Raw genomic sequence first — 24,378 nt, 5'->3', positions numbered from 1 at the left:
GGCGGGGGAACGGGAAGGATCACCAGCTATCAACAACAGTGTTAAAATTGTGTGTGTGTGTGTGTGTGTGTTCGAAGGAAAGTTCTTTCTAGGAAAATATCCCGATCACATCCACGGACATCCTCTCCCGGAACACGATCGCTCGCTCTCCCGTTCAAGCACCCTCTTGGTAACACCATCCAAGCAAATAGCTTTAGATCACTTCGCTCAAACACAGAGCCAACTCTGCAAAATAAAGACAACGACGCCGTCACTAACGAGTAGACTTGACTTCGAGGGGCGTGTGCGTTCCCCTTTAACCAGAAACTTTTGCATTCAAGGTCATATACCGGCTGGGGAGCCACCCAGGGACTTTCTACGAGCGTCATGAGACTTGGGCAAGCGCATGTTAATCAGCTGGAGTACCTGGTTTGGGATTCCAGTTTGTCTGAAGCTCATTTAAAAAAAAAAATTTATTTTGTAAAATCAATTGCAAACAATAAGGATTATTGGTGTGCATTACACGTGTGGTATAAGTGTAATACTGTGTCATTTAAACTGGATGGCATCTAGCGGAGATATTTATTGAAAAAAAGTTACAAGCTTTCTAGGACTGACAGTCCTCATCGTCTGGTATCCGATGAGGACTGTCAGTCCTAGAAAGCTTGCAACTTTTCTTGAATAAATATCTCCGCTAGATACCATCCAGTTTAAGTGAGGTCCTGTTACTAATTGTATTAATGCAAAGAACATTTATGTGAGAGATAAAGTTAATAATTATACACAAACATACATATATAGGTGTGTGTGTGTGTGTAATTTGCTCTACAAGAAGCGGCTTCAAAGTAAGAACCAGGCGGTCGCTGACAAATTCATAGTGAATACTGCATGTATGAACTCTCTTGGCATATAACAGCATTACTGGTTTCATACACGTACACAGAAGGCTTAGCAGCACATTAAAACTCGTACAAAAACTGCAGTTATTTTTCTCTATCTTAATTACACTCAAACATTTTCCTTCATGCTTTCTCAATGACCAAACCATCCCCCACCAAAGTGATCCATCCTTCTACCTATGATGTCGAATCTCACCTTTTCAACTCATATACTCCGCGATCAAGTTTTAAATCTCGACTGCTTCGACAGTTTTTCATGCGTCTGGATTCAGTATTTCCACTTCACTTCCATTAAGGGGAGTTGGCTTGATAACCCCTTTGTACACTCCCATCTTGGCCTACGTAGACAATTCAAGACTATTTCCAATCTTCTGCACACACACTCTGCTACCTTTCTTTCTCAGCTTATTCTGTAAACCGCCTCTTTCATCTTACCACCGTTTGTTATACTTTTGCCAGAGTGCCTATACCAATGAACTGCTTCCACCCTTCTACATCTCCAAATGACATTAATTATCCCATATCCTTGCTTTCTACTAATTCACATAACCTTCCTCTTTCTCATATTTACACTCAAATTTCTGATCACTCTTTCAATCGTTTCTGTAGTTTCTCTGCATTGTCCCTAATTGGTAATGTTCCACCCACAAACATGAACCATCCCACGCTCAATTCACAATTCATTTCCTTGTCCCGCATGTTTGCACCTATTAAATCCTGACGTCCTTGTTAACCTCAAGAAACGATTAAAACGTTAAAAGTAAATAGATAAATATATATAACCTAGCCAGCCCAACTCACCGCCGGTCCCAAGCCCGGTTAAATAGGGAGGGCTGGTGTCAGGAAGGGCATCCGACCATGAACTCCTAATCCTATGCCAACACCTTATATGGAATGAGCCATAATATGGAACAGAACAGTGCTAGGGCATACTCTGCATACAACGCACAGATACTGTACATCTAGGTGAGGACTACTGCATTACGAGCGGGCACAGCTAGAGAAATTAGCTCACCTAGGCTTTAGTGTGTGCCAGCTTAATGTTGAGTCCATGATGGGGAGAGGAAGAGTTGGTTGATCTTATGAGGAGGAAGAAGATGGATGATTTGTGTGGTCAGGAAACACGATGGAGAGGATATAAAGCAAAGGAGCTTGGTGACGGATACTTGTTTAATAGTGGAGCGAATGCACAAGGCAGAAATGGAGTTGGTATAGTTCTGTCTGGGGAACTGAAGAATGCAGTGACAGGTGCATAGGGGGAATGACCGAATCATGAAATTGAAGATATGCTGTGGAGGAGAAATGATGAATGTTGTTAGAGCCTATCACCGCAAGGGGGATACACAGAAGATAAGAACTAGTTTTAGAGTGAAATAGGAGTGAACAGGAGCTGGAAGAGCATGAGAGGGTTGTGGTGGGGGCAGGTTTGATTGTCCACGTAATAGGTGCAAAGGACATTACTGGACGTGTGCATGGAGGTAACGGGACAGGTGAGAGAAACCTTGGAGGTAACGGGACAGGTGAGAGAAACCTAAGAGAAAGTATAGTGGACCTTACCGTGGCATCTGACCTGGCAATAGTGAATACATTTTGCAGAAAGAAAAGGGAACCCCTAATTACCTACAGGAGTGGCGGTGGATGTCCTCGGATAGATTACTTTCTTTGCAGAGGGCAAAGACTACTGGAATTCAAAAACTGCAAAGTTACCCCAGGCGACCAATACAGACTTTTATGTATGGATAAGAAGCTGAAAAGGAATACGAAAACCAAAACAAAAGGAGTAAGGTAAATCGAGTGGTGCAAATTATTAAAGGATGGTGATAAGAGGAGAGTTTAAAAAGGAGGTGTTGGAAGAACTTGATCTAGAAACTGAAAATGTTCTGGAATGGTGGAAACATAATGCAGCAGTAATTAGGAAGTACTGAAGGTAAGTTCTTGGGGGAAACATCTGGGATGGTATGGGAGGAAATAGAGAGCTGGTGGTGGGATGAAGACATGCAGAAGCAGTGAGATAGAAGAAGAATGCAAAGAAGAGATAGGAAGAATCACAGTTAGGGGAGGACAAGGACAGGCTTTAGGGAGAAAAACAGAGGTCAAGAAAGTGGTAGCGTAAGCTCAGGCAAGAGCACATGAATGTACAGAACTGGGAACAAGGGAAGGTATGAAGAAGATGCTGAATGAAAAGAGGTCCAAATTATATTCACGTATTCAAAAAGAATCTGACTTTCATGCCAATACATCAAATTGGCATATCGTAGATTCTAAGTAGGGTAAAACAGTACTTCAGTTGTAATACCTACGAGTGATGAGGTAGCCTGAACGAGGAATATTATATGTACATATAAATGAAAACAAAGAAAGATTAGATACAACGGAAGTAGGTCAGATATCACAGGCAGCTTCCATCAATTTTTTCATAATTAATCGGAGATAAAATCCATAATCTAGAGTTATATCCGTTTGCAATTCGTTCAATAAATTCCGCAACGAAGAAAATAACAATTTTACCACTAAGCAGAAATACTAAAGCTATCTTCTCATGCTAAGATATCTTTAATAAAAAAAAAAGTTACCATAAAGACCTATTAGTCTTCCACTTTAAAGCTATTACTAGAAATAAAAATATTCAACATGCAGACCGCTCTCTTCCAATCAGTTTTACACACACACACACACACACACATGTACAGTCTCTAAGGTGACACACACACACGTACAGTCTCTAAGGTGACCGTTGGACATCTCGGAAAAGAATCAGGTAGCTACATTTAACAAAGTACATCTCTACAATACAAAAGGGTCTCATGCATTATAATCGTATTCCTTGACGTCACCACCATTGTGTTGCTGCACAAGTTGAAGCTATAAGTCATCTGAATGTTTGATATATCAGCAACAGGACCGACACCATACCCCGAGCAGCAAACTGTGCATAAAAAAAGGAAATTCCCGTTTTAAAACAAACCCGAAAACAAAACACGGAGAAGAGAGAGAGAGAGAGAGAGTAACTTGTGCTAAAAAAAAAAAAAAAAAAAGCTCTGTCCTAAAGTAGGCATCGTCACATATAAACTATTTTGGGGAAGAAGCCGCAGGAGCCACTAAACATGTGATACAAACAGTAGCTTATATCGCAAAAACAAACAAGTAAAAAATTCGCCAAGTTTCCTGTACAGCGTATAATTCTGTAAGAAACTTTCAGCCACGGTCCGGTGGTGGCCTGTGTTGTTGGTACCTATAGCGACGCCAGAAGTACGATTATGGCAAACTTTAACCTTAAATAAAGTGAAAACTATTGAGGCTAGAGGGCTGCAATTTGGTATGTTTGATGACTGGACGGTGGATGATCGTCATACCAATTTGCAGCCCTCTAGCCTCAGTAATTTTTAAGATCTGAGGGCGGACAGGAAAAAGTGCGGACGGACAGACAAAGCCGTCACAACAGTTTTCTATTACAGAAAACTAAAAATGGCAGGCAATGCAAGAGAAAGCTTCAAACTAGGAATGCCTGATCAGCTGATCAGGAGTGAAGTACCGGTTCTTGAGCGACCTGCTCTGGAAATTTAACGTGCCTTACACAAGCTTCTTACTGAAGCACTGCAGTTTGCTGATCCTGTGCCGCCCCCCCCCAACCCCCTTCCTCCTTCAAAGCCGATCTCTCTCGGTTTTCGTGCAAGGTACATCTTAGATACCAGTTGCAATGTTTTTTTTTTATCTTGTTAGTGGGGCGTTTATCACCTCGAAAATTTTCACACAACTGAAAGTCAAACAACAAAAGTAGAAAATAAAAAAATTATTCTTTCATAATTCTTACAGCCTTGCAGAGTATTGCAAAAATATGACAATATTAGAGTAATATAAAAATATAAAAAAACTAAATGAAGTATCCAACATACCCATCAAAATGAAAAAGTGCAAAGGTGATCCATTAATACTGGGACCAATCATCCTTCAGAGCTCAAAGACTTGCAAAAGCCTTGCTTACCACGAGGAGCATTTAACCAGAAATAGGACGCCGATAATTCCAAGTTCTTCTCCACGGCTGTCTGAACACATCTGGACTGCTTCCATATCATGACTTCATGTCTGTGGTCGATTCAGCTGAATGAGCTGACACTGATAAGGCGGTGAGGATGGATTGTTCCAGTTCCAGCAAAACTGACCCGAATTCCACAGATATATGTACCTAGAAGCTGAGACACACCTGTACCCTTCATGGCTGACTTGTTTAGCTAAACCTCACCCCACTATGCGTGAGTTCGAATCTCGCCAATGGAAGTCAGGGTTTCTTCATTTCAGATCCAAGGCCTTGTAGTAACACACATACCCCACAAGTGTGAAGAGGTCATGGGTATTACAAATACATATGTGTATATTTCTGGTAAAATATTCTGTGATACAAATATAACGTACTTTACGTGAAGAATGCCTAGTGAAGGGTTGTGGATCCCTTGGTGGGAGGAAATGCCACTCGTGGAAGATGAGTCGTTTCACTAAGGGGAGAAAAATAATAATGTCCTCGATTCTCTTCGCAGTGCAAAAGTCCCCGAATGACAGGGAACATGGGGTTAGCACCTCCCAACCCTGTAATAACATCGCAAATAAAGACAATAAATAAAATAAAATAAAATTCTACTCTTTAGGATTCCGAATGTATGCTGACAGTTCATTAGTTCAAGGACAGAAAAGTGACTGTTTGGCACAATGCCGGACAAAAGTACAAAGGGAGTAAGCGAGTGTGCGCGCGCGTCGTAACCGAAGAACTGAGTGATGGTGTCTAGGTGCCGAAAGGTGGATAGTTAAGAGCAAGAGTAGCTCATGCAGTGTTGGGTAGACTCGGGAGAGGAACGGGTCTGCTCGAGGATTTATAAGTGCAAAATTGTGTGGGGCATGAGAAGTTCAAATAGCGAGTCATATGGTCCAGGAATTGGGAAATTATTAAAAATGCACGGTTTCCAAAGAATATTCAAAAGTATACTTGTCAGACTTTCCTTTAGCACAGTATTGATGGAACAAGGTGACACTTGTAAAGATAAGTAAAGGAGAGGCTGGTCGTACAATGTATGTATGTATGTACGTACCATTATCTGTTGACAGCAAAAGTCAGGACGAATAAAAGTTCTAGCTGGGGAAGAAGGCTTGAGAATGAGGCAGCCCAGCTGTAAAAGTACAAGTGAAGAGAGTAAATGAAAAAGTGTGTAGAATTCCAGTTATGGCCATTGGAAGGAGTGTTTTGGGTAAAGGCGTGACAATGGAAAAAAAAATTGTTGGCTGAAAAACAAGAAATTTAGGAAAGGAAAAAATTACATGAGTCCCAATTATATAAAAAGAGAGATTCTGTACTGGTGTACAAGAGGCTGGAAACGGTAGTCAGGAAGAAAGTGAGAGGGGAAAAAAAGGGAAGTAATAAAAATAGAGCAGCAAATATAGGTACTTGAGAAAGAAAATAAGAATTTGTTTAAAGTGGAAATTTAATTTTGAGGAAAGTCTAAGAACAAAATTAGCCATGAAATAATAAATATATAAGTTGTCCGGAATCGACGCCTCAAGATATGTAAAAACTTTTGCGGCGATTTTTTTCTTTTACGGTGGTGCTGTGTTGCCAATTTCGAAGCTCTTTCTTTAACACTATCATAGTTTTTCTATCAAATTCCTAATGAAATTAGAATTGCCATTTAATACTCATAAACAAGAGATGTACATAGCAAAATTTTTGAAATAACCCGCTGGTGGTGTTTTTGCTGCATCAAATCTTATTCTCTCTCTCTCTCTCTCTCTCTCTCTCTCTCTCTCTCTCTCTCTCTCTCTCTCTCTCTCTCTCTCTCTCTTTTGAGGGGGAGGAAAAGTGACATTGGTGCTTCTCTGGAACTTCTTTCCTTATCACGATCTTACTGTGTCGCTATCTTTGACGTTTTGTCTTTAAACACTGTCAAAGCTGGTTAAGATAGTTAGTCTGGAAAATACGAATAATACAGTAATACCACTATGAGATTCATTAAATACTCTTTTTTTTCTAGACACCAGTTGATTTACCGTCTCCGATCGCAAAAAAAAATATAATATATCAACCCACACTGTTTTTCTTGTCCGTCATGCGAAACATCACAGCAGCAGCAGCAACCCCCTTCCTTTCGAGGGTGATCATTGCTTCAGAAACTTGCCAACTACGGAACAATAAGACTTCTGCTTTGGTTCACTGCAGTTAAGCTCTTTCTGACGTCAAACCATGTATCTGGAGTCTGTGTGTGTGTGTGTGTGTGTGTGTGTGTGTGTGTGAACATCAATGTGAACAATGGAGCATACAGATAAATGAGAGAGAGAGAGAGAGAGAGAGAGAGAGAGAGAGAGAGAGAGAGAGAGAGAGAGAGAGATGCAGAGCTGCCTGCACTGTGCAAATGCGTGCGTGTAATGCCAGTCTTAAGCTGGTTTAGATATAAAATATATACCACATGAGATCCGAGGGTTATATTACAACGACTACAACGACCAAATCCAATGGATGCCAGCCATCCCTTTTTGTGCGACCTTCTAAATGATGACATCATAAAAATACAAGCGACAGATTCAGCGCCATAATATTAGGACCGAGGAAGTTACTGACTGTAAGACGTATAGTTGAAAGATTTTCTGTTCTCCTCTATTAGTGTTCAAGAACTCTCCACACTTCCCTTGTACTCGCTTCTTCTCTTATTCGTGTGCATGGTCTAACGCAAGGACAGAAGGAGCTGCCGCCTCAGTTGCAACAGGCCCTCGGGTGACAGCGACAGCTGGGGCTCACGAAGTCTTGTTTCCTTATTTTTACTTGTCATGTTTTGACTTCGGATCCTATTTTTGCCAAAACTTCTACTCTTACTCTGTTTTCGGTGGTTCGTTTACCCTCTGGTGAGAAAACCTAGCCCTCCTCTCTCTCTGTACACGAGTGTGTGTGTGTGTGTGTGTGTGTGTAAAGTAGCTATCACCTATAGAACTGTCGTGATGAATGAAATTAATAAATTAAAAAACTGACATCAAACGGTACACACTGGTAATCATAGTAAGTGAAACCAAATCAAAAAGAATATATAAAGAATTTAAAGAGTAAACGATTAATATAATTTGAAACAGACAAATTGATCAGAGGCGTAAACACCAAGCATTCGATTTCTTTCATAAAACTCCAAGAATGAAGGAAACATCCAAGATGGAAAGGCAACAATCTGCGATATCACGACAACCAACTAAAGTACTACCACTGAACACCGGTGACTCATTCCGGTCCTCGGGAGGAAAATGAGGAATCCCCGCAATTCCTGAAGCCGACAGGATTACGTCATGACGACGTTCAAGGTAGCTAAAAATGAACCAACTAAAATCCTTTGTCAGCTACACTCTGACAAATTACTATTTATACACACACATATATATATTTGGAATCGGACGTATTACATGTCTTTAACCAACTAACTCAACAAATAAGAACAATTGAATACATCTTGACCTTGAGAGAGAGAGAGAGAGAGAGAGAGAGAGAGAGAGAGAGAGAGAGAGAGAGAGAGAGAGAGAATTATTCTGTGGCCTTTAATACCAGTAATTTCAGAATAACCATACGCTGTCCTCGGTAAAGGTGTTCGCACGCTGCATAAGCAATCCTTATTAAGGGCTGAGGATTACTTGGCCTTCAAAACATTCAGCAAAGAAGATAGGATTCCCTACAGAGACAGAGGAAAGTCCAACATGGATTAAAGAACAACTGTTTTTAGGATTACTCATCAACTATACACTAACATCGCTTAACGAACAACTAGGATTACTCATACAACTATACACTATGTTAACACCACACACACACACAGAGAGAGAGAGAGAGAGAGAGAGAGAGAGAGAGAGAGAGAGAGAGAGAGAGAGAGAGAGAGAGAGAACTCATTCAATGAAATAGCGGGACTGTCCATAGCCATTACCAGAAGCATAGCAGCTCCACTAGAAAGAATCAATAGACACTCATAAAATATAAAACGCACGATAAGCACACGAACCTTAGGGAAGAGAAACACGGGGGCTAACTACACTAAACCGATTACCAATCTCGAATGTATGCAAGCGTTCAAGTCCTCAATATTAGAAAAATTCTTGTTTTACCCTACCCACTTCTGTACCAGAGAGCAGTTATAATTTAGCTTTGATGTAGGCCATAAATTAAAGTTGTCAGCAATAGTGAATAAAGGAATGGAGCAATACAACAGCACATTTATTCCCTTTTCATTCAAAACTTCGACCTTGAAGATTAGAAGTGCAGAAAGCTGGAGACGTGTTGCCTTAAAAGTAATAAATGTCACATGAGTTTTAGCACTGAACGAGAACTGCGTAACGAAAAACTATGCCCAAAATGTATGCATATATTTTCACCCTGGATTGCTGCACCATGATTTGATCCCCGAAATTCAGGCTGCCAAGCCAAGCGTGAGGCAACTCTCGGCCGTTCAGTGCTTGAGAGACGCAGAAAACTGCTATTAGACATTTCAGTCACTGCACGGAAGTAATCAAGACTGCACTGCTCTCTTTACACGCAATGAACAGCTTACTTAGATTTTGCATGTTCCATGGCACCTGCTGGATTATAAGGTCACTTCATTGCAAAAACCTCCTCCAATCCTTAGGCCCCACTTTCTCGGTCTCCTCTCTCCTCCTTCCTCCCAAAATTAACCTTCACACTCATATGTCCCCGACATACGGCTCAAAAAAAGCGAACGAAACCAGTTTCTTACCTAACCCAACACTGCCCTTACCCTAGCAATCCTTCCGTTGTCTGCCCTGCTTCCTCAAATCAAAATCCTATCATCCGCCAGCCTGGCATACTAAGTGGTCATAGACAACTTTCCCTTTGCTTATAGAGGGCTAGTCATTCCTCTAAGCAAAACGAGTTTTTCATTTTTCCCTATGTTTGCTGAACTACATTTCAAATCTAGTAACTGCACTCCTTACAAGTTATAATATATATATATATATATATATATATATATATATATATATATATATATATATATATATAAATATATAATATATATAAATATAAATATATATATATAATATATATAAATATAAATATATATATATATAACTACATTTCAAATTTAGTAACCGCACTCCTTACAAGTTACAAAATTAATTTCTCTTGGAGTTGTGATGGAGTGCTCGGCCATCCAAGCGCAATGAAATATCCGGCCATGCATAACGCTAGAATATTTTGAATGCAGTAGCAAGAAAGTTCGCCTTCTCAACAAGCGCGAAGGGGGAAAGCCATCACCGTCTCAGATCAAGAACGTGTAGCTGGGAAACCCCGAGAATGCAATGACGTCACTCACGTTTGGAGGCTTCGGTAATCGCACCTCTGCGTGAAAAAAAAAAAAAAAACATGATTGCAAAAGAGACGGCAGCGGGCAGGGTAATTGGTCAGACACCGAACAAGAAAATAAAAGGTTAGCACCAAAAAATCAATGAATTAGAATCTAGCACTGTGAACAAAAACATAAAGCCCGTTTTCATCAAGCGAAATGAAAACCAGATGTCTGCCACCCATCCCCGTCACATCTCGAGGGAAAAGTCATTTGGTGCAAAATAGCGATTTGATCAAATAATCTGTATGTTTCCTAACATAGAACCTGAAGTTTTCTGCAGAGGGACTTGGTTTCTGTGGAAGCGATTTGATAAAATAATTTGTATATATTTCCTAACATAGGAACCTGGAGTTTTCTACAAGAGGATTTAGTTTCTGTGGAAATAACTTCAGGTTTCTGTTACGAAAAATACAAAATATTTTTAAAAATTGCTATGTTACGGAGAAGAGATGCTAACAGCAGTCATGATCAAGCGCATATATACTTGTTCGTCTCATTTCCACAGCCATCACTTGTATGGTTGTGACCTCAATTGTAACAGCGGCACAAGAGCAATAAGAGCTTAGGTGAGAGCAAACCCCCCCCCCCCTTTCCCCTGTCCAGGAAAAAAAAAAAACAGAAACAAACAATATCCCTCGCGCACACGTGCGGAATCTGCTAGCAAAGAGATTCTTCTGCTACTGATCATCTGCAAGGAAGGCCAGACTCAACCAAGGCCACTACTGTACGACACAACTCAGACAAATTCTCGAGACTGGTCGACTGGAAAGTACGAGTTTTATGTAACAGTAAAAAATATTGGACACGGAATTGAGTTGACTCCAAAATGCCACATGTATTTACAAACACCACATGTATTTTCTCCATCATGACAAAAAAAAAAACATTATTTTCGTCACAAACTTCAAGATACCATAAATAAATGTCCCTACCTTAATCGATTAGATCAGATTCAAATATAGATAATACGAAGATTAAGCATTCGTTTCGGAGTTCAATGGCCGAGCACTTCCTCATCTTCCACGGGCAACTTTTCCAAATATAGGATAATTACCGTCTTCGATATACTTCCTGGATGGAATAAGCTTTAAGGCAAACGTTTCCCATCTCCCACCCACTCATTTTAGGGTCAGCCGAAACGGAATCATGAGCAACTAAGTAGAAGAATCAAGAGCTTGTACAAAATAAAGCACTTCTGTATTCAACGATCGAATGACTAACGCTTGTGGAAGGTTTAGCGTGGTTGCAAGGGGTCCGGTGCATGACAACCCCTTGGCTCGACTTGGACCAAGAATCGTGACACAAATCACCCACAAAGTTTCCAAAGAAGTCTACACCAATGCTGTGGTCTCTAAAGAACGTAAGGTTTGATTTTAACCCCTAGGGTTGATTTCTTCCCTCACTCCCTTCCTCTTCTTACTAAGAACTTTCCCCTCAATATTTTCAAAAATTACTTTTTCCTTTTATACTGTAGCTCGTTTGAAGTGTTTACTGTCAATTGGGAACAACAGCACTCCGCTTCGAGTATTTGTACAAGTACTGTGACGGTAACGACCAAACAGGAGCGCTCGGTTGCATCCAAAATAAACGATGCTATACGTTGCATACATCACATATTCAAAGCTTTAAACGTAAACTAATATCAGTATATTCTCGGAATTAAATTTCATAAGAAACATAAACAAAGAGAGAAAGAGAGAGAGAGAGAGACTATATGTTGCATAAATCAATTTCAAGTTTAAACCGAAACAAATATTAATACATTCTCGCAATTATATTTCACAAAACCCAAGTTTTGAGAGAGAGAGAGAGAGAGAGAGAGAGAGAGAGAGAGAGAGAGAGAGAGAGAGAGAGAGCATAAATCAATCTAGTTTAAACCAAAAGAAATATCAACTCATTCTCACAACTATATTTCACAAGAAACCAAAGTTTTGAGAGAGAGAGAGAGAGAGAGAGAGAGAGAGAGAGAGAGAGAGAGAGAGAGAGAGAGAGAGAGAGAGAGAGAGAGAGAGAGAGTATAATCAATACCAATATGCCGTTGCAACTGTAAAAATAAAACAATACGGGGGAAAAAATAAAACATTCACTCTCAAGTGATATAAGGAAGTCCGACTTTCGAGTTTCAATGACGTTGTTCGGTGCTTTTACTTCGTGTTTTACCGATGACAACGACAAACTTCCCGGTTTTCTCAAATGTCCACTTCCCGGAGCGTTTACGTTATTCTACTAGTGTTGATAATTTCTTCCCCACGAGATGTGGAAGTGACTGCGACTCCTATAGGTTCCATAAATTTCTCTCTACAACTTTTAATTTGTTAAACGAACAACAGTTGATGAATACTAACTCTTTTACCCAGAAACAACAAATTGGTAACTATCCGTCGAATAATATCACATTCTCACTCTCTCTCTCTTTTGCGTGTACATACTAATTTAAAACGTCCCATGGGGACTATAGATACGTAAGCATTACGTTTTTTTGCCTTACCCGAATATGATGAACTGGATAAAAAATCAAAGAAATTTGTTTCCTTGACCAGTGTTTTTGTTTTTTTTTTTGTAACGGAGAAACAGTGTCCCAACACATTTGATATCGCCTCTTTATTGAAAACTTAACTTCCGTCAACTCAATCATAGTTTAATCCATTCTCTATCAATACTTTTAAGCACTTTTATGGATAGATTGTTTGTAACCACCGAATTCGGTAATTTCTTTAAACTTCAAAGTAACTTTTTATCCAAAATCGGAATTTCATTTCTGGCGTAATAATTTAGCTATGATATAATATTTGCTTCTCTTTTTATCGATGAAAACGGAAACTAAATTCTCCCCTGCTGTGCTCTCCTTCTATACACATACGATACAATAATGTAGAACGTTCAGCTCAACTGCGCAGTACTTTCATTTTCCTTCTCTGACTTAAAATATTGGTGGACTCGAAATTCACGCTCGGCTCGCGGCATTTGACTGATGATACCGAGAACGTTTCCAATTTAAGTCTTCACGACTGGTTGTACAAAACTATGACCTGCTATAGAGATGTAGCAATGTGGCATCGTCTGAAATCTGCCCTATGTTTCACGACACTTCGTTGGACTAAAGAAATGACAATTTTCACCAATCTGTCCTAAAAACAACCTGACGTATCCTTTCGCGTACGATTACTTTTTATCACTTCAGTCATAAATCTATATTTCTCATCACTGTTCAACCCTTCTTGCTCTACACACATTCTCACAAATGCATTCTTCATCACATTTTACCTTCATATTAGACGGTTAAGGTTTGCACAACAACCTTTTCTTACATCCAAATTTTATCAGTCTATACACACTGTTCAAAACCTTGTACAGAGATCTTACTTCACTCTTCTCTCATACTAACATCATCCATTACATTTATAAACTGTCCAACACCTATTGCAAAATCTTGCTTTCGCTAACATTATTCTTCAACTTTACTGTATATACTTACAGGTCTTTGTAGCTGCTCTTCATGAACCTCAACCAATTCTGTCTCCCGAGGACATCACCCATTCCAAGTTAAACTCTTGACCAAATTTCTATGCCACTGGTATTTGTTACGCGCATATCAGAGGATGGAACTGCTTCGAGTCAAATGTATTCAAATCCATCCTGATCAAAATGCCTGGGCCACCATATCCTGGCCTTTCACCGACTCCTCTCAGAGCACAATCCATGAAAATAGCAGCCTTGTAACAGAGACATATTTTAACACATGCTGTGCTTTAAAATGGTAAAAATTTCCATGCGCTTTAAAGATAAAAATTTTCCAGTCACTCAACAAATCCCTTTCTACATTACATATTCTCACCACACTCCGCATTATACCAGTTCCACTGGAAACGTATTTTTTTTTTTAACATAACGCACAAATGTTTCTAAAATCTCTTTCCGGTCTAAATCCCCACTGTTCTTTCCTTATCAGTCATGTTACCCGTTTTTCTTGGTCAACTTTATCAGGTTTAGCTCTGCTATCTTTACAGTTCTTGAAATTACCTCTACTGCCTTTCATTTAGGGCAAAGGAACAACTCGTGCCTTGCAATTCTTTAACCCCTTTCCTTGCCCTCAATACATTCTCAACAGTTCCTTCCAAACACAAGCATTCTCAAATTTATATCAGTGGCTTATTTCTTCAGACGGTCTCCCCCCAACTAACCATTCCCTTGCCTAATGATACATAATCTTTTCTGCTTTGCAACTGCAGTACAATGACTTTTTTTTCTTTACCAAACCTCTAATTTTATCCTTCCCGTCTTGGAGATTTTTTTTTTTTCAGGAGAGATTACACCCAAAACCTCACCGCTCACTTTGTATCCTAATCTTGAATTTTTTTTTTTACGCGTTAACTTTGGTCCACTGTCCGTAAGTCATTTTTCATCCATTTTATCACTACATACATTTCTCATTTTTCTGTCTTACTAGTCTTTATATTTAGACACACAACTCTAGAATTAAATCTATAATAATTACTTCTCACGATTTATATTCATCTTTGCCTTCCAACCACATCCATCAACTTTGCCTTCGATCTCATGTTACAGATCAATCCCCGATCCACAAGCCTCTACAGTCTTCCTGCATTTCCCAGCCATCCGAGACACAACAAAACTAAAGAACTTCCAAGTCAATAAACAAAAGCCCTTCAATACGGTCTCGCTCATAGACACAACACTGAGCTGTCTCCTCTCTCCTGCACCAAACCCAAGCCCTTAAAATAACAGCCTATTTCTTCTCTTATTATTTGCAACACGAGAAAAAGAGCTGGGCTAGAAACATCGTCCGCAAGCCAATGTGAGAGAGGCAAGGAGGTTGCCTTGCAAAAGGAGAGTCACAGCCAGTATGTAACACTTCCATACTACCAGCCTCTTCGGCAACGAAATAAAAGGCTCACCAGCAGCGCATCAAACCCTCCCCTGAACACACATCACTCACCTCTGATCTTGCACGAACTTTCGCATCTTGCCTTAAGGGTACCGTACTTCCGTTCCAACGCCTATGTCAGTCCGACAACCAAACTCTTTCAAGGGCTCCCTTTCCTGTGTACACAAGTGTATGTTCAATCAAAAAAATGCCTAAAAGTTTATAATTGTCAGGTTTAAATAAATGAAATGATAAAAGCCTTGGCATGAAAAATATGTTCATTAGAATTACTATTGTAAATAGCAAGTATTAGAAAAAAAATCAACAAACTAGTGTTTATTATTTCAGGCAATGTGGTCACTTATTACAGGACATTACATATTAAGTATTCAAAGAGGCTTGGAAATCATGTGAGCTTTAACAAATGAGAAACTAATACTCTGCAATTGCAGGTAGAAATTTAACCACAGAATAAACAGATCAAAACGTTCCACAATATTTTTGTAAATTACTGAAGGGAATCTCGTCGTAACCCACACCAAATGATTCATCCTCTTTTCTTGACAACCCATGGGAAGCAAAACAATTTACAGTAATACCTTTAGCTCAAAGACTAAACAGAGAGAGAGAGAGAGAGAGAGAGAGAGAGAGAGAGAGAGAGAGAGACGGTCATTAATTGTATATATATATAACAGCCGCAATGACCCCAAAGGGTTGATATTTTCTAGTATTTTTTTTTTTTTTTAAACATGCCAATGTAATCTAAGAAATAGGCGGCACTTCGTAAGTCTTAATTCCTTATCATAGTATATACAGTAGTTTATATCTAAGTTCAACTTCTAAATTGCTAAAGTTGTTCAATGTGAAAATTCATATAAAAAATCTGAATGAATTTGGAATTATAACAAATATTATATATAACACCTTAACCTATCTGACATTCGAGCATCTTTGAAAAAGGGGAAAACCTCAATTTGGGGGATCGCTGTGAGAATATGAAAATCTTTGAGTAAAAAAAAAAAAATAGGTGTCGTAATAGATGCGCTTACGCATAAGCATCTTACCGGGAAAAATTTAGCTTATTCTTTAATAATCTATTCCAGTTTTCATTTTACTAACAATTTACAGTTTATTCTTTAACCTATTCCAGCCTTCATTTTACTAAGAATTTAGTTTATTCTTTAATCTATTCCAGCCTTCATTTTACTAAGAATTCGCCTGTTAATTTCATTTTCTAAGCAAATAACCTGCTTTACTTCCCATAGCCACGACAGCTTGCTTTTCCTATAGCTTTATTTATTCTAATCCAATCCAGCTTTTACCTACAACTGGGTGCTTTCTATTCATGGCCAATTTTTCACCAAATTTTTATATTCAAGAGAGACAAACCGCAACTCCCATACCCCAACCTCCATAAAAAAACAAATCCATAAATGAAATAAAATGAAATATGCATAAACAAGCTTAATTTTAATTATGTGAATAAAGAACTTAATTTAATCATCTGCAAATGCAAAATGAATTATCTGTACTTAAAGACGAATCAGACCTTAATGGAAACGAAACATCTGAAAAAGTATACCTAAGGCCCACAAATGGAACTGTAGTTTAGGAAAGTCGGAGCAATTCAAGGTGATCGAGAATCAAGGCGGTATGACGGGAGATGTTGGCACTGGTGAGGCAAAGAAGTCCAAACCTACATCAGTCCCCATAAAAAAAAGAAGTGTGATGATACTGTAACGGACAGACAACTTGTCTCTAAACCAGAATCTGGATGAAAATCTTGGGATAAAGAGAAAAAGTTAAAGACAGAACTTCGTAAAGTTAATTTTTGTCAACTTCGTAAAGTTAATTTTTGTCATCTTACCGCCATCAGAATACAAATGCAGTAACCTTTCTCCCAATCCAGGCACCTGATATGAGCATCAGAAAAATGTTTATCTATCACAGCTACCGCCAACTCAACTGGACGTTTGATAAAAGCTTCTAGTACAGAACCCGGAACGTTTTAGAATGAATAAAATCTAAACTACGTGAACACGGCTCGAAATCAGTTCAGTGAAATATCATAGCATCGAAACAGATGCAACACAACTCATCCCCTGCACTTCATCATAAATTGCTTTACATGTGAAAAATGTGATCAACTTCGCTTTCAACATAAGCTAACCAAAACAAAAAAGTTACTATGATAATAAAAACTCCGCTCGTTAATCAAAACATAGCGCAATGTGCATACAAGTCCCGCAATGCACTGAAGCTCTCCTTACATTTCATTTTCAGACTTCTTTACCTCACTGAGGTGGTCAATGCCTCCTTATCCTATCTCATCGCCCTACTTCCTTGCCTCAGATAGAAAAAAAAAAATTCCAGCTTCGTAGATACACCTGTCGCAAGGTCAACGAAAACCCTTTCACAGGTGTTCCCAATTCCTAACTGGTGATCAAAACCGACAATTCAAAACCTAGCATCCCAAACCTGTCACAGGCCCAAGCTGATCCATGAGAACTGGTGAGACCGCGTTAATCCAACATCCTGAATGTTTCCTACATTTAATCAAAGCCGGTGGTACTGAGGTAATCGTATTATCAGCTTCCAAAAAGAAAAGAATACTTGGATTTTGATTTAGCAGGCTGCGCTATAATTTCCAACTTGGGATCAACTCGAAGTTTATTTTATACATGTATATTTCCTGTCATATCAAACAACATATTCGAAGGCACAGCGTGACGTGAAAGGCAGGATTTTATAGTCACAGGCAAAAATGTCCTGCATCAACTTTTCATAAAATAAGCCATTTGTGAGATACATGGTGTCGAGAGACATTCGCCGACCTTTCTTTGTACACACACACACACACAGTGAGAGAGAGAGAGAGAGAGAGAGAGAGAGAGAGAGAGAGAGAGAGAGAGAGAGAGAGAGAGAGAGAGAGAGAGAGAGATTCGCCGACCTTTCTTTGTACAGAATAAGCAAACAACAAAAGGTCTGCATGACGTCATATGGAGACCCAAAGGAGCATGACGTCACCGAGTTGCAAAGAGATTCCCTTGCACACGTCAGTGCATCACGGATTACGTCATTCCGAAAATATGGTGATCATGATCATTAACCTTGTCGGCCATCTCTTGCAACATCGCTGCATTTATTTGCACACTACCCTGTGATGAATTACTTTAGAGCGCAGTCCACTTACCCGGGTTTCGCAAGGGACATCCATCCCACTTAGCGAAAAGAATCGATAGAGATGAATTGATGCCATAAGCGGACGAAGTCCGAGAAAAATGATTAATTGGAAAGGGAACGAGAGCGAAGCACATGCCTAACGAGCTCGGCTCGCTAAACAAACAGGCACTACGTAAACTTGCATGTTTGTCGATGCATATTCACTCTTACGCAACGGCAGCTTGGTCCCCAGAGCAGATGCAATCGCCATTGTCCACGACGAACTCCGTGCAACATGATCAAGCCGACACCCCACAAGAGGGAAACTCTTCTAACTAGTCTCTTTCGGAGTTCGAGCACTCGGAATAATGCAGAAGTTCTATTTGACCTTTTATTATTTCTTCAGTTCGTCCCGAGGGTTTGACTTGATTCCTGGGCTTACTAACAGAGGCATCTGGCAACTATGCAAGTCAGATTTTTGCTTTACTCTATTTTACATTTCAAATTATTAACAATCAGAGGAACTGCAAATTACGAGAGAGAGAGAGAGAGAGAGAGAGAGAGAGAGAGAGAGAGAGAGAGAGAGAGAGAGAGAGAGAATATACGAACTTCTACTTAACTTATAGCTTATGAATGGCCAGCTCCTTGTAACTCACAACACAGACACACCTCGGACGACAATTGTTGTTGGCAAATATACTGTTCGTTACAAGCTATGTCTAAAGCTTACGGAAATGATTAAGGCGCAACACCGAGAATGCTGTTCAGTAAGTGGAACGCATCACGCCGTAGCCATCCACCATTGCGAGAACAAGGTTATTCATCTCTGAATAACGTCAATTCGTATCTTGCCTTAAATACTGAGATGCGATTACATTAATCTGGGAACAATAGTTTACTTAGCCAAGCAGGAACTTCAGTTTTCTGCTGAAAATAACATTTGGCACTTGGAAACACCACGCGGCGACTAGACCTCATGTACGAATCGTGAATTAAATGTGATTCAACAGTTCCAATACTGTCACTGACTGCTACTGAAAAAGTGCAGAACCTCCATTTCATGCATTTGGACAAGCAGCGTAAAGATTCAGTAGGATGGCAGCAGAAACCATTAGAATACCAAAGATCATTTTTTTCGTACACATAAGGAGAGCCTGTATGAGTGAAAAGCTTACCGATATTTATGTTTAATATTCGTTCTTGAGAACCCATTCGATGAGACGAGCTGATTTTTTTTTTTTAAATCAACATCATTCCAAAAAAATATGGTGCTTTGCATACTAGTCACCAGGAAAAATCCGCTCGCTGTTATCACTGATGGGTCATAGCACTTTATAATCAAAACATCAACAGTTACACTGATGACCCACAATTGTTTAAGGCTTGGTAGGTCACAGAGTGAAGGAGCGATACTTCCGATTCTACAACCGTAATGTGGGGGCGAACACACGCAAACCACTAAACCACTAAATAACTCGGACCTCCATCATCATCGCAAGTGGCGTGAAAACGTTTGTAGACTTCCTGTGAATTAAAATTGTAGCACAAAACTAACGAATATGTTAACGCCGTCTAACGCGAGAGGGTAACTGAACTAGTTACACTATTAGTGGCCTATCTTTCTTGGTCAGGTGACGCAACTGCAAAGTAGGATGACCTTGATACACCTCAAAAGGAAGACTCTTATCCCTATCACCAGATTAACTGCAAAGTAAATCTAGTGCTGATCACATGTCACCCCAGGGGATGCACATTAAATCAGCACTTAAGTTGGCAATAATCGACAAATTTCATTACCCAATTCTTTCAGAGTTCAGCTAAACAGTTTAGGAGCTTCATGTCCAGCCCTTGTTTCCTAAACATGCAGGAAAATCTTTCACCTAGACCTAAAAGTTTAAATTCAAAGTATCTAGTTCGCAGCATTTAAATTCACGTTTATTTTTTTTGGCAATTCTGCCACTTGCTTTTTTTTTTTTGAGGAAAGCGCATGCTCAACCTACAATACGTTGGCGTAATTACCATTACTCGGTGAATTCCGAGACTCGCAATGCAATCATGTGAGAGAGACACTACGAAGGACGAGGAACGCAAAGTTCATCGGTGCATTTAACCACGTTTATCTCACTAGCTATACTGACATGCATGCATAATCTTACAAACACCGAGAGAGAGAGAGAGAGAGAGAGAGAGAGAGAGAGAGAGAGAGAGAGAGAGAGAGAGAGAGAGAGAGAGAGAGAGAGTTAAATACGTGATGCAATGCCCTAACAATACTGGATCGAACCACTTCCTAAAGGAATCTGCAACGACTAAATTCACGATACAATACTCGATTCTCAACAGAATTCTGCCACAACCAAACGTACCTTTTCCACGCCGTAAGTTGACATAATTTCCTCTTACATTCACTCTCTTCCGACAGTTTATGAACTGGATTGTGATTGGTACTATACAGTGATTACAGAAAGGAACTCCAAACATAAAGCCTAACGCACTAAACAAATAACACGTCTTGCTGCACAATAATGAATCACGTCCGGACAGACTGAAAAGATGAATGTATGCATTCGGCCCGGGAATAAAGATTTGGGGGACAGTACCGCACCTCTGCTATTCAAAGCCTGGTTCGGTTCACCGGTATGAATGTGACTTTGCTATTAAACCGTTCACCAAGGCAAACCATATTTCCAACATCTTTAAGTATTTTGTGATTATATCTTAGAACAGATTCAACAATCTGGTAACGGTAACAATTTTTTTTAGCTAATGATTATTCCTTTAACAAATCGTATTACATTTTGTCAACACCAATTTGACATAGTTCTCTCAGCCAAAAATGTTCACGGCTTTGAAAGATTGGAATGCCAAAAAAAAAAAAAAATTTAATAAATAAATAATAATAATAGAATAACATTACAGTAATCTTACTGTCACCTACTAGCATTTTGAAGCCTCATTGTCTTTAAACGCATCTTAAGAGAGTTTCTGACGAACTTCGTCAAAGACGTTCATCATATATAAATAAACAAGGATCTAAGGTGCAATCCTCCTCCTAAGTTCGAGAAGGGGAGTCACGCGTAGTTTCCTTTTGAGCAATCTATATCAACAGAACCAGACGTACTACTGATAGGACTTACTCGATTACCTGGTTAACGTGCTTTAATTAAACCATAAAAGGCAAGGTAATCAATTACGTTAGTTAAAGGCAGCCTTAGAAATAGCGAAATACAATATCCAACGTTCATCATGTAATTCATTTTATTTCAGCCAAAAATCCAAGGACACACAAATATATATCAAACACAGCATGAAAACACGACTGCGAAAGTGCCATGTGAAATCCACTCGCTTAACTCGGCACAGGATTAACTGAGCAAAGGACGAGGCAATAATCTAGGTTAATGACCTTCCTCTGAGATGCATCGTGGAAACTGTAAATTGCCTGTACAAAAGGGCGAAATCTGAACCTGAAACCCTGGTCATTTTTAACACAGACCCGTATAATCTCTTCTTAAAGCAGAGCTATCTGAGATCTCCCAGTGGCTGATCTCATTGAACGCGGGTCTCTTGTAGTGTAAATTAGATGTATTTGTGTTCGAAGGCGGTATACTCCAATTTCCCTTTCGCTCAACTACTGTGATGGGTGTGTGTGTGTGTGTGTATGCAGACTCGCAAGTACAGCGTGTGTGAGTGTAATTGTTCAATAATAATAGCTGTAATCCTCAAGGCCGTTTCATAATATCTAGAGATATTTTAAATCCCCACATGGACTAAGCTGAAAATTCCCCCGATCAAGTCCAAGCCAACTTATTGTGAAACGCTATATAAGACAATTATAGAAAACAATCAACAGAATTATAAGTATTCATTTTACAATCGAGAACAAGATGTTATGGTCAGTGCCACCGCCATTTGAATCATGCCATACAACGTGGCCGCACGCGAAAAGCATTATGGCACCATGACCTTGGACACGAACTGAGCCGCAAAAATGTGACAGCCTTTAAATCCTAACCCCCTCTCCCTCTGGTCTCCCTTCCAAGGGCCAATACTCTTTCCATTTTCCCACTTTAACCTTTATTCCGCGAGAACATGACGTCACCAGCCGCACACACAACAAAGATGACGTCATTCCCTGCACACACAGGCTTCGGCTATTTATAAAATCGACAAAAGTGCCCTCAGCCACCAGCCCTTTGTTCCACTTGGTGATCAAAGACAAACATGATCAACTGAGGTGTTTTCGAGAAGCGTCTGCGTCGACAGCCTTAACAAACCACACGAAGTTGATTCATTTCGCAACAAACATCATGACGCAGACATTTCTCTTCAACCAACCAAACATCTCTCCGCAGCTTAGGCCGCATCTGTCAAAAGATCTTCATTCCACCCTCCCCCAACTTCACACCCTTTGCCCTCGCCCCCAAATAGGATCCTCAACGTAAATCTCCCCCAGTGATGCAATCAGACAATGAGAAAGGTGACCTAACACCCAGACCTCAATACCCTAAACCTACAACAACGTCGAGATGACGGATGACACTAAAGTATAGAGCTGCCATGACTAAAAAACTGAAATGTTGAAAAAATAAAAGGGTACATTCCTTTACATAAAAAAGGTAAAAAGTTGTGGAAACTAAAGACAGATAGATGCAAACCGAAGAAGACAACTATTCCCCCGTTGACCAAAGGTCACCCGGACAAATGACGAAGCAAGCCTGCATAGCCTGTTCTGTAAGTCCAAAATACATAACTTTCTGACGTTATAGGAATGTTACTCAGAGCAGGAGACTGCGGTGACGTCATTTCCTCTGATAATTAATACAATTTCAGCCGAGAGCGTCGACAACGCTACGAAACCTAGAACTCCATAGTTCCATAATTAAAAGATCATCTTACGGCCAAAGACTTGAATGAATTGCTCTATATTCATATAGCGTTTTGTCCCTTCCACCGATAACTACCGAACTCGCAACTCGATACTGGTGAAGAGGGGGGGGGGAAGGGGGTTAAAATGTGTAAATTGGCACTCCGATGAACGAGTTTTGGTATCGAATTCATACTGGATAACTTTGGAGGTATCCTCTTCGTAAAAGAGTTTTCTGGCGAGTTCTCATGAAAAGATCAACAAACCAAGTAAATTAATACCTACTTGCAATCGTCGATAAATAAGGTGGTCTGACAATGCTCAACAAATTATTCATTACCTCGGAATGAACACTACAATTATCATGAACAAAGTGCAGCTATAGCAAGCATGAGAGAGAGAGAGAGAGAGAGAGAGAGAGAGAGAGAGAGAGAGAGAGAGAGAGAGAGAGAGAGAGAGAAACATACGGCGCCAACCCAAGGGCACCCCCGCCCCCGTCCCCTATCCAGCCTTAAAACTCCTTACCCAATGTGACCTTTTCTGAAGAGCGAATCTTTTCTTATTCTTTTCGTGCCTCATCTCGGTAATATCGCCCTCTTCTCTGAGAGCACCAACCAGGCACGAACCACCCCAAGTAAATAGAGAAATTTTCAAAAGACGTTCATACCATTATTTACAGAAAATTTTAATATATAATTTACAGCTACTCGGGAGATAAAAAGTTACTAGAAGGAATCATACTGAGAGAGAGAGAGAGAGAGAGAGAGAGAGAGAGAGAGAGAGAGAGAGAGAGAGAGAGAGAGAGAGAGAGAGAGCCCCGATCCAGCCAAAACACCCAATGTGGGGCAACTACGGCCATTCAGCGGTGAAATGGAAATTAACAGTGAAAAGGTTTGAAAGGTGTAACAGGAGGAAAACCTCGTAGTTGCACCATGAATCAATTGTTAGGAGAGGGTGGACAGTAATACACAAGAAAGAGAATATGAACGGAGATACAGTAAAAGGAATGAAAGCAGTTGTAGGTAGGGGCCGAAGGGACGCTGTAAAGAAACTTTCGTAATGCCTACATTGCACCGCATGAGGTGCGCTGACGGCACTAACCCCCTACGAGATGAGAGAGAGAGAGAGAGAGAGAGAGAGAGAGAGAGAGAGAGAGAGAGAGAGAGAGAGAGAGAGAGAGAGAGAGAGAAATAACCTATCACAAAATCAATGAAGGAGCGC

At 39.9% G+C, this 24,378-nt stretch overlaps 1 protein-coding gene across 16 annotated transcripts in view; it reads right to left on the bottom strand.

Annotated features, from left to right (window-relative positions):
* CrebB (Cyclic-AMP response element binding protein B) overlaps positions 1 to 24,378 on the bottom strand; it is a 71,630-nt gene that overhangs the window by 31,173 nt on the left and 16,079 nt on the right. For 10 of the 16 annotated variants that reach the window (XM_067132963.1, XM_067132978.1, XM_067132966.1 and 7 more), the window contains exon 2: positions 15,204 to 15,307. The exons of the other annotated variants lie outside the window; for them this stretch is intronic. In XM_067132963.1, coding sequence (XP_066989064.1) covers positions 15,204 to 15,229 — 26 coding nt within the window. In that variant the 5' untranslated portion in view covers positions 15,230 to 15,307. The remainder of the gene's footprint in view (positions 1 to 15,203; positions 15,308 to 24,378) is intronic. 16 annotated transcript variants of the gene reach the window in all.

Source organism: Macrobrachium rosenbergii, chromosome 32 (genome assembly GCF_040412425.1).
Source record: "Macrobrachium rosenbergii isolate ZJJX-2024 chromosome 32, ASM4041242v1, whole genome shotgun sequence".
NCBI classification, from domain to species: Eukaryota; Metazoa; Arthropoda; class Malacostraca; order Decapoda; family Palaemonidae; genus Macrobrachium; species Macrobrachium rosenbergii.
This window is presented reverse-complemented; position numbering and strand designations above follow the sequence as displayed.